The 15,057-nt window shown below is 36.6% G+C and overlaps 1 protein-coding gene across 3 annotated transcripts in view; it reads right to left on the reverse strand.

The window, feature by feature from the left end:
• The window catches only part of EED (embryonic ectoderm development), a 29,454-nt gene extending 14,421 nt beyond the window's left edge, over positions 1-15,033 (reverse strand). For 2 of the 3 annotated variants that reach the window (XM_027579787.1, XM_027579786.2), the window contains exons 1-6: positions 14,241-15,031; positions 9,118-9,270; positions 7,043-7,135; positions 3,772-3,837; positions 2,589-2,714; positions 1,837-1,918 (exon numbers count right to left, since the gene is read on the reverse strand). In XM_027579787.1, the coding sequence (XP_027435588.1) occupies positions 1,837-1,918; positions 2,589-2,714; positions 3,772-3,837; positions 7,043-7,135; positions 9,118-9,270; positions 14,241-14,354 (634 nt within the window). In that variant the 5' untranslated portion in view covers positions 14,355-15,031. Of the gene's footprint in view, positions 1-1,836; positions 1,919-2,588; positions 2,715-3,771; positions 3,838-7,042; positions 7,136-9,117; positions 9,271-14,240 lie in introns of all 3 variants that reach the window. The other variant, XM_027579785.2, reaches the window with a different exon arrangement.
• Between the last annotated feature and the right edge of the window lie 24 nt (positions 15,034-15,057).

A 15,057-nucleotide genomic window follows, 5' to 3' on the forward strand; every position in this document is an offset into this window, starting at 1 on the left:
TCCAGATCAAAAAGAAGTATTTATATGGTCTTAAAATATGTTTAGCTTATTTGCCTCAAATAATTTCCTTTAAATAATATCCTAATTTGATAGGAGTTATGCTCATTTACAAATTGAGGGGACTACAAGATTTCTAAAGTAACCCCAAAATAGGATTAAAAACATACAACTTATTTCTATAGTATTATAGACCTCTTAGAAATATAACTAATTTGAACAATCTCATTTTCCACTAAACATTAGCAACAAAAATATACAGCAACATTAATATAAAAATCTACAGCTTGAAATACAACAATGCCCATATTGTACATGATTATTAACATATTCCATACACTAGAAGGTGGTAATAAATTGTTTACTAGTGGAAATTAACACTTATAAAAATTATTCCTTGATTCTAATTGTGTACAAGTTTTTACGTGGACATCTGTTTTCATTTCTCTTGACTACATATACACACATAGGAGCTGTATTTCTATGTTTAACTTTTTGAGGAACTGCTAGACTATTTTTTATTGTGTACATTTTACTTTCCCACCAGCAATGTATGTGGGGGTTCAAACTTCTCTACATCCTAATCAACATAGGTTACTGTCTATTACTGTCATTCTAGTAGGTATTAAGTGGTCTCATTGTGTTTTTGATTTGTATTTCCCTAATGATAAATGATACTGAGCACCTTTTCATGTGCTCACTGGACATCTGTGTATATTCTTTAGAAAGTCTATTCAAAACCTTTGCCCATTTTTTAAAGGGTTGTCTTTATTGTTGAATTGTAAAGAGCTCTTGATACAAATCCCTTATTAGATAACATAATTTGCAAAATATTTTCTTATATCCTATAGGTTATCTTTGCACTTACTGACACAAAGTGGAAAGAGCAGGGTTAGAGAGTTGTGGTATTTAATAAGAGTGAGGCATTATGACCTGTATTACTTGTAAAGAAATACCTGGGCCCAGCTACTATTATCAAGAAAAGAGAAAAAGTTAACAGCTCTTAGGTGTTGACTTCCAAGCTTAAGCCTTGGTAGGTAAAGAAAAATCACACTGAAGCATTTTCATGGAAGAGTTTTGATTTGAGGACATCTTTTAGTATGAGCAGATTGTGGGGGGAAGGTTATACGTTTGACAAGCCTTTAAGAATAAACTTGACTAGATAATAATGCAGAAGTAAAAAGAACAATCAAGGACAGAATGTAGAAATAACACAGATGATTTCAGAGAGCTCAGAAATTAAGAGGCTTGTCTGAACCCTGACTAAACTTATAATGCCAATATAAGCATACAGAGGAAAGCAAGGCTTTCTTTATACATACAGGAAGTATTTCAGAGAGCTTATGCTGGAGAACTTAGCATTTTAAGGAATTCTATTAGGGAATCCTTTATAAAATAAAAATTTTATATATGAAAAAGCAACACAGATTTTCAGATGCATTATTTCTTATTACATGACTGGTCAGTGATAAGGAGATTTACAAAACTTATTCTTAAAAATGTCATAACTTTGGTGGATCTGCCACTTAAAATTAATAAAGCTTAGTAAAATAACTGAGGATGAACCATCATAATACACTATTGTGAATAAGGGTGACACATTCTTAATTTTCAGTACCAGTTATTTTATTTATGTCTGATGTTAACAGTCCATTTCACGGTCCTTTTACCTAATTCTTGGTCTAGGGATGCTACTGTAGCCTGAGATTTTTCTACTAAAAACGTACTTTATAAATTCTAAGTCTGTTTTTTTTTTTTAATACCTTAGAACTCTTTGTCCCTTAAAAAAAAAAATCATTCCCAAATAAATAGGACTAAAGAAACATTTGCTTCTCTTACCTTTACTTACTGACAGGAGAAGATTTGGATCTCTTGGGTGGAATTTCAGCTCATTGATAGCATTTCCATGGCCAACATAATGCTACAATAAATTTGTAACATTCAACTTTCATTTTAAAATCAATAAATTCTTTCATTAATCTTAAAAGAATGGAAATACAGTTTCACTTAAAGTAGTGGTTCCCAACCCTGGCTGCGTATTAAAATCACCCAATGAAGTCAAAGGAAAAAAAAGATGCTCAAGTCCTATATGCAGGTATTTTGATTTGACTGGCTTAGCGGAGACCCAGGCAAGGATTTAAAAGATCCTCAGGTGATTCTAATGTGCCCCAGGGTTAAAAACTTCTGATTAAAGTGATCTGCAAAACTTCTTAGTATCAAATTCCCAGGCGTCACCTTTCAGTTCTTTATGAGTCCTTGACTCTCTATCACTAATTAGGATGTCTGGAAAAAGTACTCACTCTTCCCTTATAGTTCATCTAGAGCATCTCAGAATAAGGCAAAGCAGGAGGGAAATTATTCTTTTTTAAAAAATTGCAAATAATAAAAACTTCCCACTTATTCCTTAGTTTGTATTATCAAATGTGACAAAGGTCTCAAAAGACTTGTCTAAAGGAAGCAAAAAGCAAAGTACAAATCAAATTAGAAATTGTACAGATACTGAGATTCCACTAGTTTTAAATTAAAAATGACAAGTTTTCACAAATGTGTATTCAAAATAGGGCAGATCTGCAATTTAACCAAAAACTCACCTTTATGCACTGCATTGTTATGGGATTAATTATCCTAATTATGCCTCTAGATCCAGCCACAGCCAGCAAAGGATGGCTTGTATTGCTATCATACGTCCATGCACAAGTGTAAAAGTTTTCATCAGCCTAAGAAATGCCAGTTAAGAAATATAATTTGTTTTTGAAAAGTAAACATGTCAATGATTATACTATCTACTACACGGAAACCTCTATAAAGAAATGCTTGAGTTTTTGACACAGAAGTTCTCATTTCTCCTTATATTACCATATTTAAACAATGGACATTTTAGGTCTACAATCTACACCAAATGGTCAAACAGAACCAGTCCTTCCATTCAATTTTGATTACTATTTAGATGCTTGCATAAATACTCAACTCTGTCATTTGAAAGCAACCATAGACAATATGTAAATGAATGGGTATAGTTGTGTCCCAGTAAAACTTTTACAACAACAGGTAGCTAGCCCCACAGGCTATAAATTGCTGACCCTTGTTTTATCCCAGTATGTCTGATGATGCATCTCTATTCAGTTTGATAGAGTTAACTATTAGTTTTCCACCTTTTCCTGTGAGACTTGCCCAATATGGCTATAGGTCACTTCTTTCCATATAAACTATTGAAGTCTGAATATCCTTGTTTGCTGGGTTTCTCAAAGGATCTGAAAGAAACACTATCACCAACCTTTGTCTAACCTTTTGGCTTTTTAGACCTTTCTTTTTTTTATGTACTTACGTTTTGCAGTATTTTATTTCCTACACAAACTGTGTTTACTTTTTCCCTATAGGCTTTGTTGTTCAAATACTCGGTATGACTGCCAGTCACAGCTTCTGATCAATCCCAATTCACTAATATTAACAACCCTGAAGTGATAAAATTCTAAGCAAGGTCAAAGAAACGGAGGTTTTAGCTATTCTTTGCTATGATTTCCATTACTGGATTTCCAATGCTCTTCTCCCTAGCCACTTCTCCCCACTGTCTCATATTCACCTTACAATGCATTTCTGGGGATCAGGAAAATTAGATAAACTAGATACGAGGAATCTCTTGGGTGATAGTAAAGGAACAGCACTGGTTAAAGGACAGTATAACTTAAGGGAACTAATTAATTTAGAAAAGTTTTGGTATACTTATTGAAAGTCAATTTCTTTAGCCAACGATACTAAAAACTCAAGAAAGGATACATCAGCATCCACATAAGATTGCAACAACCGGATTTCTCCTTGTGAGTGACATTCATATAAGGTAACCTAATAAAAACAAAAATATAGTAAGTTTTATCTCAAACAGAAACCACATTCTCTTCACCTCTGCAACATATTTTAGTCACAAATGTGTCTTAAAGATACTACAGAAACTGTTTTAAAACAGCTTCTTTAAACTTAAGGAAGCATTATAAAGCCTAATGTATTATATAATTTCCTGAGTATATTAAATATTGTATTAATAATAATGGTTTCTATTTCCAATGTTTTAAATTTAGATCTCATTCATGTAATTGCACCAACCGTTCAAACTGAATACCTCAAAGTAAAGTTGCAGTTTATCATTTTTTAATTAAGTTCTTAAAGTCTTTGGGTAGTTTAAAAATATTTACATATTACTTTACATATAAGAAAGCCTATAATTTGCCTAAATAATGTTTTTCTCATGGACACAGCTCATATTTAACTTTTTTTTTTTAGATTTTATTTATTTATTTGACAGAGAGAGAGAGAGAGAGAGAGTGAGAGCAGGAACACAAGCAGGTAGAGTGAGAGAGGGAGAACCAGGCTTCCCACCAAGCAGGGAGCCCGATGCGGGGCTTGATCCCAGAACCCTGGGATCATGACCTGAGCTGAAGGCAGATGCTTAATGACTGAGCCATCCAGGTGCCCCAAATATTAACTTTCTGATGTATGGTGGTCCTTTTTATTTGCCATATATTCTAAAGTTAATATATACACTATGTACAATTAAACTTTAATAAATTTCTTTCCATTTTTCTTATAGCCTATAGTCATGTTAGCAATAACTTATTAATTTTAATAGAAGTATATAAGAACTCCATAAAGATCCTATAAATTATCACTGCCTATTAAATTAATAAAATCGCTACATTAATAGTTTAAAAAATATTCCTTATCGGGGCACCTGGGTGGCTCAGTCATTAAGTGTCTGCCTTCGGCTCAGGTCATGGTCCCGGAGTCCTGGGATCCAGCCCCGCATCAGGCTCCCTGCTTGGCAAGAAGCCTGCTTCTCCCTCTCCCACTCCCCCGGCTTGTGTTCCCTCTCTCCCTGTGTATCTGTCAAATAAACAAAATCTTAAATAAAAATAAATAAAAAATATTCCTTATGACTGCTAAAATAGGTTATGTCCTAGAAGATAATTTTTCTTTTTTCTTTAAAAAAAAAAGTCCAAACAGAACTTTTTATAATTCAATAAACTATGTAATGGCCTTCCATGTCATTTTAAATGAAATTACGGATACTTTTTATTACAATGCCTGAACATTTAATTTAAATAAGGACACCGAAGCACAAATTATAACTAATTCTGATATTATCATGGCCAAGTTAGTGAAGTATAAACTTAGGTTTACAGTGATGTCTTTTTTTTTTTTTAAAGATTTTATTTATTTATTTGAGAGCTAGAGAGCACGAGAGGAAAGAGGGTCAGAGGGAGAAGCAGAGGCAAGAGGGTCAGAGGGAGAAGCAGACTCCCCGCTGAGCAGGGAGCCCGATGTGGGACTCGATCCCGGGACTCCAGGATCATAACCTGAGCCGAAGGCAGTCGCTTAACCAACGGAGCCACCCAGGCGCCCGGTTTACAGTGATGTCTTAAAAGTAGATTCAAATTAATTAATGCACTATGTTCCCAACTAGGAAAAAATAACCTAATATTTTCTTGAACCTGTATCACTTTCCCCATGAATTTTTTTCCCCCAAAGAATTTAAGAACCAGACTACATGTCACAAGTCACATTTGGCTAAACACCCAAGAAAATCTGTTATCCCATGTTACCAAGTGCAATAGCCAAGTTTCAAATTTTCAGGATTTCAACGACCTAGTAAAAGCACCAGAGCCTTAACCCTCCTTAAAGGAAGTTTTACAGGAAATTACCTAAAGCCAAATTTTACTTTTTTAGAAAACAGTAATAGAAAGGATCTAGCCCAGAATGGATGTATGTGTGCTTGTTATGATTTGAAAAATACTGAGCTGACAACTCCCTTGTTAGGAGTTAACTTTGTTTGAGAACAGAATACCAACACTGAGAAACAAAAATACAGAAAACTGTGCATTAAAACCACATTCTTGGGGCGCCTGGGTGGCTCAGTCATTAGGCAGCTGCCTTTGGCTCAGGTCGTGGTCCCAGGGTCCTGGGATAGAGCCCCACATCAGGCTCCCTGCTCGGCGGGAGGCCTGCTTCTCCCTCCCCTACTCTCCCTGCTTGTGTTCCCTTTCTCTCTCTGTCAAATAAATAAATAAAATCTTTAATAAAAACAAACAAAACCAAAAAACCACATTCTTTTATTGCCTAAGAAACTTAGTACAACTAATAAAGAAGCATAAAATTTTATTTTACTCAAAGTAACAATGTATGTACCATCTCTCAGATTCACTCCTCTTCACCTCTTGGGCTAAAGGCAGAGGAAATGACTTGTTATTTGTTGCCAACGTGTACCTAATTAGTCTATCTCCTCTGTTTTTTTTCCAAATACAACAATAAATTTCTACGTTATTCCTCATAACTCCTAGTACAGTATTAATGGATAACCAGAATGTCGGCTAATGCAAAATTAAGAGAACAATTTTTCCCTGAGGTGATTTCAATAACTAACTCCAAAGACTCCCAGGAAAGCACTAAGGACTCTTCCTGTTCTCCATTTATTTAGAAGTGAATAGAATAATAAGTCTTTGCAGTCCACCAGTTCAGCCACTGGCTTAACTAAAAAGTTAAATAGTAGTTTACGTTAAAATGTGCCGGCATGCTTCCTCCCTACACTTCTCTCAGTTCAAGATACTTTTGGCTTCCTTAAATAAAAACAAATCTAACAGATGTTTATCGCAAATAGTTAAAATACTTTCAATAAATATATAAAGCCACTGGATTTATGCTTTGCATTTACAGAGAGCCACTAAGCAAGTTTATTATTTTTAAGAAACTACAGACTTTATATCCTAATTTGAATGACAGACAACTATTAAAACTGCTTCCAAAAATAGGAGTCAATTCTTTCAGTCACACAAAATAAATAATAACAAAATATAAACAAACTGACAGTAATATATGAAATAAAGATGTATTTCAGGAGTGAATACTAGGTTCTAACAATGACAATTTCTAGAATATTACATAAGGAGTACTGTTAAATTAGCTATGCCAAATTTACTTCAAAATCATTACACTGCAATATTTTAACACCCGAGTCTAATAATCAAGCCAAATGCCAAATAGACCCCTGAACACTCACTCTGTTGCTTCCTACAGTTGCAAACACTAATGGATCTCCTTCTTTACTGTGCCAGTTAAACTGTACTCCAAACAATGGTTGATTATGATCTTCCTGTAAAATAATCATAAAATAGAAAAGTTACTATACTTTAGAGACAAAAGAATGGTGAACTGACCATTTCCCCCTCACAACTTTTTTTTCAAAATGTAGGCCACTACTTAAATCAGAGGTCAGGTAACAAGCACTCATCTAAGAAAACACTCTGATATTTGCCTTCTATTTTCTTAAACCCAATCATATTCTTCTGATCAAAATTAAACTGGATAATTGTTATAGATGCATTTAATCTCTTGGGACATAAGGACATAACTTATGTTTCTCAAACAGGAAATGAACAAATACACCAAGAATTAATACAGCACCTCTAACACTAAACTTTATTAGGTTTAATTTCTCCCTTGTAAAGTGAAGCATACTAGACTCCATTCAAATCACCACTTCTATTATTGCTATAAAACAATTTCAAATAATCTTGAATTTGGGTCCTTAGAAAAAAAATCCCAGTAAGTCTCATAATGAACAAGAATACCTGAGCAGTGGGGACCAGGGAAAGCAAAGGACTGTAGCTTCAGTTATCAGGACCACTATAAGGAGGTGCATAAAATACAAGTACAGGTGACCCTTGAACAACAGGTTGGAACTGCACAGAGCCAATTAAACACGGATTTTTTGGATACAGTACTGTAAACATATTTTTTCTTTTCTTTCTTAAAAAAAAAAAAAGATTTTATTTATTTATTTGACAGAGAGAGCACGTAGGCAGAGGGAGAGGGAGAAGCAGGCTCCCTGTGGAGCATACCCTGGGATCACAACCTCAGGTGAGGGCACATGCTTTACTGCCTGAGCCACCCAGGCAACCCTGCAAATGTATTTCTTCACATTTTCTTTGCTCTACCTTACTTTACTGTAAGAATGCAGTATGTAATACATACGACACACAAAACGTGTTAATCGACTTTATGTTACTGGTAAGGTATGTTACTGACTTCTAATCAGCAGAAGGTTATTAGTAGTTAGGTTCTGGGGGAGTCAAAAGTTAAACTTGGATTTTCAGCTGCACAGGAGTGGGGGCGGCAGCACCCTCAAGTTGTTCAAGGGTCAACAGTATTCACTTTTTATTCACAAAGTTATTACTATCTAAAAATAAGTGAAAATAACTAATATTAACACAAAACTATAATGTAGACACTTTGCCTTTTTTTAATATACTAAGATAAATTCCCTTCCTTTTAAGAGAATATAATTTGACACACTGAGCAATGTATTTTGCTACAGACAGGAAAATAATTTCCATATAGCCAGAGCCTCTAATGCTTCCTGAATACTTTACCTAAAAGTATATTCAGATACTTAGAAAAGATTCTAACTTACATATCTGTAAGATAATGCAATGTATATTTTTACTCAGTATAAGAAAAATACTCCCAAATTAAAAAAAACAGAAAATGAATATGTAAAGGAAAACATTTTAAATATCACTAATCCTTTTTAAAATAAAAATGCTATTGAGGAAGCAGTAATTTAAGTAACTCCAAAACCTTGTTTTCCCCAAATACTGATTATTAAGAAAATGTTAATGTACACCTTTTCCTTTGAAAACAATTTCAAGTAACACAAATGATAAGAATTAAATATTTAAAAACTGCACAGACATCGGTTTCAATTTATGCTGACTGAAAGTTTATGGGTCACATTCAGTTCTTTTTATTAAGAGGTATCAGGAAGAGACTTTGTTTTTAAAGTTTTATCAAAATATGAAGAATAACATATCCCAAATCTTTTTTTCTGAATACAAATAAAGAAAACCCATTATGTACTACTAGGTATTACCCATTTAAATTAAAACAAAATGATAAAATCTAAAACAAATGGAGTGTATTAACTATGCAGTTTATGCTACAAAAAACCTTCAAAGTACTCTAATTTTAAAATATTTTAAACTTGACAAAGTATCTGAGCAAAAAATGTTTACCACTGAGAACTAATTCTGAAGCCTGGCATTGAGCCCGTAGGATCTGTCTTTCTGCACATACCTTGAGACTATTTACACACTTGAAAGAATATTTGCATTTCTTTGACTTCCATTTTCCCTTCCCCCAACTTTTCCTTCCAGGAGCATTTGGTGTATTTGTAGGTGTATCAGGGCGTTCGGTGTTTGTACCACTTTCTATACTGACAGCATCATCCTGTAAGCAGTAAATTAGGAAAAATTACATGAAACAACAATACTGTATGTAGCAGTAAATGACTTTGTGCTGGGTAGCTGCTGATTGACCTTAAAGTAGTAATTAATATATTCTGCAAGAAATGGAAAAATATATTCCTGTCTCCAAATAAGGATAAAAAGCAAACCAACTACACATTAGGATTTATGATATTTCAGCAATAATATAATCAAAAAAGCTAATCAGAATAATGGTAAGAATAATATTGCCTTTAATAACAACGCACTGTTTATGCCAGCCACCTTAATACACTGGTTTATTTCATCTTTACAGCTCCTCACAGAAGATAGGAACAGCTCCTTACTGTTAGATAAGGAAGTGTTGTTTAGAGAGCTTAAGTGGTCTCTTGCTACTTATGGTTGCTGGGATTCAAACCAAAGCTGTGACTCCTAAATCTGACTGAACTACATGTCTTCATAATTCACTTGAATGCTGCTCAGTTTGGAGTACAGTGGTTAATGGGCCTCTGAGGATGACGGAATGTTGGTGCCTCTTTAGATGTAGTTTCTGAAAATGCTGTTATTCAAATTCCGCTTAATTAGAACACAAACCATTTAGAATTTTTAAAAAATCCTACATATTCTGTGCTATTTACAAATGACATTTGCCTCACAGCTCTCATGTAATAATGATACTCATATAGAATTCCAGAAACTCTCTATAATTAAAGTAAAATCCTTCCAAATGTAGAAATGACTGCAGGAAACCATGAAAATTCACTTAGTGTATAGGCTATCTCCAGTCCACAAGATACATTCAAGGCCCTCTAATCTAAGGTTTAACTACCTCCTTTGATTACACATTCCAGTGCTTCTTTGGAATAAAGAGATTTATTTCAACCTATCGCCTTAGGGCAATAGTTCCTAAATTCATTCCAGAAGAAGCCTTTTTTCATGGAATGCCTGTTAACATCTATTAGAACAAGTCTAGGAAACACCACCTTAGGGGCTATTTCTAAATGATTGCTTCCTAGTTTTATATTTACAGAAGATGAAAAGTTAACTGGAGTGTCAAAAAGCATATAAAAAATTCATACAAATTCACCTAAAAACAGTATAGTATTATACAGCTGTTGTTGGGGGGTGGTTTTCAAAGTTTCAAATGGTTCCTACCTTTTAAGAAAAATACATTAATTATTCTGGAATGTATCGATTAGGATGAAAAAACTGGATAGATAATACACAGTAGTGCTCAATATTTGAACTGTAATTTAATGTAATGTAAAATTCTAAAAGTTCAGTTCCTGGGCTGAAATCATGGTTTATATCTATTTCTCCCACTCTTCATTCACAGCTTAACACAGTCAACACCTAGTGTAGAAAATAACCGTATTTCAGTGAAAAACTATGCATTATCTATAGCACACCTTTCCACATAACCAGATTCCAGCCCTCTTCATTGCCTTTGACCAAGCTTACAACTCATTTTATACTGTGAATGACTGATAGTTGTGTAAATTCTGTCTCCAAAGGCAGAAGCTCAAAATGTCTTCCCTCCCACTCTGGAAAAAACTTTGTGGTCTCCATCTGCAATTTCACCTCTACATTCCTTTGGCATATAAATGTATATTGTTTGACTCACACTTGCCCCATTCCCTCACTGAGTGTAAAATAAACATTTAACATGTTTCACTTACCTTTTTCTGAAAACTGTCCTCTAAAACTAGAGAAGTAAAATAATAAAACTGATATTTATTCACCAGCTTCTTTACATTCTGGCCCAAAATTCAACTGCTAATCAAGAAAACACACGAAACACTTTTGTTTTTTAACTCTGACCACTTAACTTACCCATCTCCTCCAAAGGAAAATCACCAAAGAATCAAATGGAAATGCAACCGTCACAATGCTTTAATTTTATCTCTAAATTAAAATCAAACCTTTGCTGAGTATCTGTGTATAGGCTGACTTCCACCTTGGCCCCTTCTCAAGGTATAGAATGATGATATGGCACTACCATCTTCATTTGCCCAACAAGGAAATAGGGAGTAATTTGTCCCTTAATCTTGCCATAGGTTACTTAAGCGAAGTATGTCTTCAGATTCAGCCCTCTACCAAGCAACCATTAATACTCTTCAAGAACCTAAATATCCTGCAAATCATAAGACCTTTAAAAATTCAATAAAATGGCATATACATATACAAAGAACTTAAAATATGTCCTTTCAATTTTTTGACTCACATTCATAGTAGTAATTGCTTAGATTACCTTAACTCCCAGCTCAAACACCACATTCTTTCCTCACTTGCTTTTGGCCTTCTCATCACTATTCAGTTCCCTCAAGAGTATGACCACTGCCCATTACCTTTCTCTGAACCCATTTTTCTAGAGTTCTCTACTGTCTTTCCTCACTGCTTACTTCTAACCTATGTCCTAGATCTGGGGTCCTTGGGTGGAATTCAGAGGGCCTGTGAACTTAAATGGCCAAATAAATCCACTTAATTTTCATCATCTTTAAATGAAATTTAGCACTTCCATTAAATAAAGGTAACATACGTGAGATTACTGTAGTTGTGACTTTCTCATCAGGGAAATCAAGTATTTTCATATCATATTCTAGTAGTTGCAGATCTCAAAAAAACTGTCTTAGGCCCATCATTATTATCAGACCCCCTGCTAGATCTAGTTACTTAATGTACTAATACAGAAGCACTTGGGGCATCTGGCTGGCTCAGGCCAAGGAGCATGGAACTCTCAGGCTCCAGGCTGTGAGTTGGAGTCCCATGCTGGGTGTGCATATTAGCTACTTAAACACTTTATATTAAAGCAATCTTAAATTTGTTCTAAAAAGCATTTTTATAACATATTTCATAATTTTATTTTGTTTGTAACCACTGTATTTTATGTATATTTATGTGTAAACACTGTATTTTATATGTTTTAAAAATGTTCTGAGAAGGCTACCTGAGATTCACTGAGGTGTCCAAGGAACTAAAATGTTAAAGTCCCTATACAAATGAGTAAACTCAAAGGCATAATCCACTGTTTGGTTCTGAACTGCTTTAGAATGCAAAGAATATATCCTCTTAAGGGTCTACCAAAAAGGCTTTCAATTTATTTGGTCCCCTGAAATTTTCCTCAGTCTAAAGAGATTACTGACATTTTCATTACATTTCTGCTTGATTATTTAGTCTGTGCTAGGGCCAGAAGCAAAAGTCTTCACAGTTATTAACACTTGTATAGTACTTCTAGGGCAGAGACTCTTTCAAGAACTTTATCTGTATTATCTCATTTAGTCCTCACAAATACTGAGATAAAGACCATTATTATCCCCATTTCTAAGAAATTAAGGAAATTAGATCAAGTACCTTGCTCAAGATCAAGCAACCAGTAAACAGAAGATTAGGAATTTTAACCTAACACGTGGATCCAATCTGTACTCCTAATTGCTATCCTAATCTGCCCAGAAAAAATTTTTAAAAGCAGAAATAAAACAGCCTCCAAGGACTGAAATGAAGAGGGTCAAAAATGTTATTAGAAAGTAATATATAAGACTGAGAAGCACAAACAGGAGAAAGATTAAAGTAACATTCAACACCTACACTTTCCAGAAACTTCAAGTCCAAATCCCACAAACTGACATTTTCAAATATCTTTCTTCTGTTCACAAAAATCCTTCCTCATCTCTTCAATGAAAATTTTGGTCATGACACCATGCCATATATATGCTTGTTAGTGAAGTAATGATGTAGAATTTAGAAACTGGGTGAAGATAGCATTTATTCCTATAACTAGCCAAACTGAGAAAATGAACAACTTACATCACCCTCCTACAAAACTATAAAGATTTTATTTTTTTCAAGATTTTATTTATTTATTTGAGAGAGAGAATGAGAGAGTACATGAGAGAGGGGAAGGTCAGAGGGAGAAGCAGACTCCCCACTGAGCAGGGAGCCCGATGTGGGACTCGATCCCGGGACTCCAGGATCATGACCTGAGTCGAAGGCAGTCGCTTAACCAACTGAGCCACCCAGGCGCCCCAAAACTTTATAAAGATTTAAAAGTATATTCAGATATCCTAGGAGGTTCACATTTGGATAACTTTGAATGAATTGTCAAGACACTGCTAACCTTATTCGAAAATTAATGTCACTTCAGTGATTACTGGCGACTTACCTACTAGATGATTACCGAGGATCCATTTCGGAGTTTTTTTTTTTTTTTTAATCTGATTCCAAAATACCTTACATTTGCGAAACCACGAGTCCACACCTGAAGATCTTTACCACTGTTGCCTAAAATCTTCCAGATCATCCTCTTTATTTGAGTAAAAACTATAAATAATTACCGACTCTTCTTATTACATCAAAGGTGGTTTCCCCCTCCGATTCATAAGACGATCCTCTTCAATTCTCCTCCGGAAGAAAAGCTGTCAGGCACACCCCATCTCCACCCACAGGACAGTAGCAGACATAAAATCCCACCTTTAGAAGAGTCACCAAACCCCTTAAGTCGACGACCTACTTACTCTTCCCCTCTTGAACGGTCTGTAAAGGTCGAAAAGTGACACAGTCCCTAAATTCCTTCCTAAGAGTCGCCAACTCACGCGTGCTCCTCCTTCCAACTTTCTCAGAAAAACCTCTTAACTTGCCTTTTAAACTACTGGAATCTCATATCCGCACTCTCCCAAAATCTCCCAAAGGCCCAGTAACTCCCCAACCACGAAAAAGGATCTCAGAGCAGACCCCTTCAGACCCTCCGCCCACCACGCTCTTTTAAACCACTCTCCTTCGCCAAGTTTCTGCTTGCTCTCGGCCCCTGCTCAAAATCCCCAGAGGCAAGTTCGATTTTTCTCTTCCACGCCCGCGTTTTCCTGAGGGTGACACCTCTCCCTCCCCCCACCGCAGCCCGTCCGCCCCCACGCCGAGTTTAAAAAGAATTTAAAACTTTCATTCCAGAGTCCCGTCCACACTGCTCTGGGCTGCACTCACATTTTCGTCTCCAGAGAGGTCTGGGTTGCTGTTCTCGTCGCTGCTCAGCTTCTGCTTCTTGGCCGCAGGCATGTCTGTTCCCGCCGGCGCTGTCGACACTTCCCTCTCGGACATATTCCTCCGCCTCCCTCCAGGTTCCTGCCGCCTAGGGCGGGGCCTCCGCCACACCGCCGTCAAGCAAGCCCGGCCGGAGCCTGCCGCAAAGTTGCCGCTGCCGCCGCCACCTCCACCGCTCCCCCCGCTGTCGCAAACCGCGCCCAGCCGCCGAGGCGGGCGTGCGTGCGACCCCGCCACACTGCTGAAAAAGGGGCGCGCGTGCGCGCCCTCCCGCGCAGCTTCCTGGCTCTTTCCCTTTCCCTGCTCCCGTCTTGCCCTTTTCCCGCCGCCCTCCCGGCAGTTTGCACGGAGAGGTGAGATCCGTTAGCTATCAAGAGCAGTATTTCGTACGTCCCTTTCCCCCACTGCCGTCCCGATAAAGAGGCGGAACTCAAAGGGGTGCCCCCTCACCCCCTTCCTCCTTCCAAAGACGTTTCAGCCGCAATCGGCCCAATCCTTCGATCCCCGACCCGCTGCAGGACTCGAAAGTCTGTGGAATGGACTAGACCACCGATGTTCCAGGGGATGGGGGAAGATACGAGAAGTCACCTCTTGCTTTAGCGGCGTATGCCAAGTGTCCTTAATCTTGAACTCGGAGGCCAACAGTCTCACATTAGTCATGGAACTGTTGAAGATCTAGTGTTTCGTTGTGAACAGGAGTTCAAAAACCGTACAGTGCCACTCACTGGCCTCCCCCATCTAGGATATGGAAGTTACCAGC

The sequence above is a fragment of the Zalophus californianus genome, chromosome 11 (genome assembly GCF_009762305.2).
Source record: "Zalophus californianus isolate mZalCal1 chromosome 11, mZalCal1.pri.v2, whole genome shotgun sequence".
Taxonomy (NCBI): Eukaryota; Metazoa; Chordata; class Mammalia; order Carnivora; family Otariidae; genus Zalophus; species Zalophus californianus.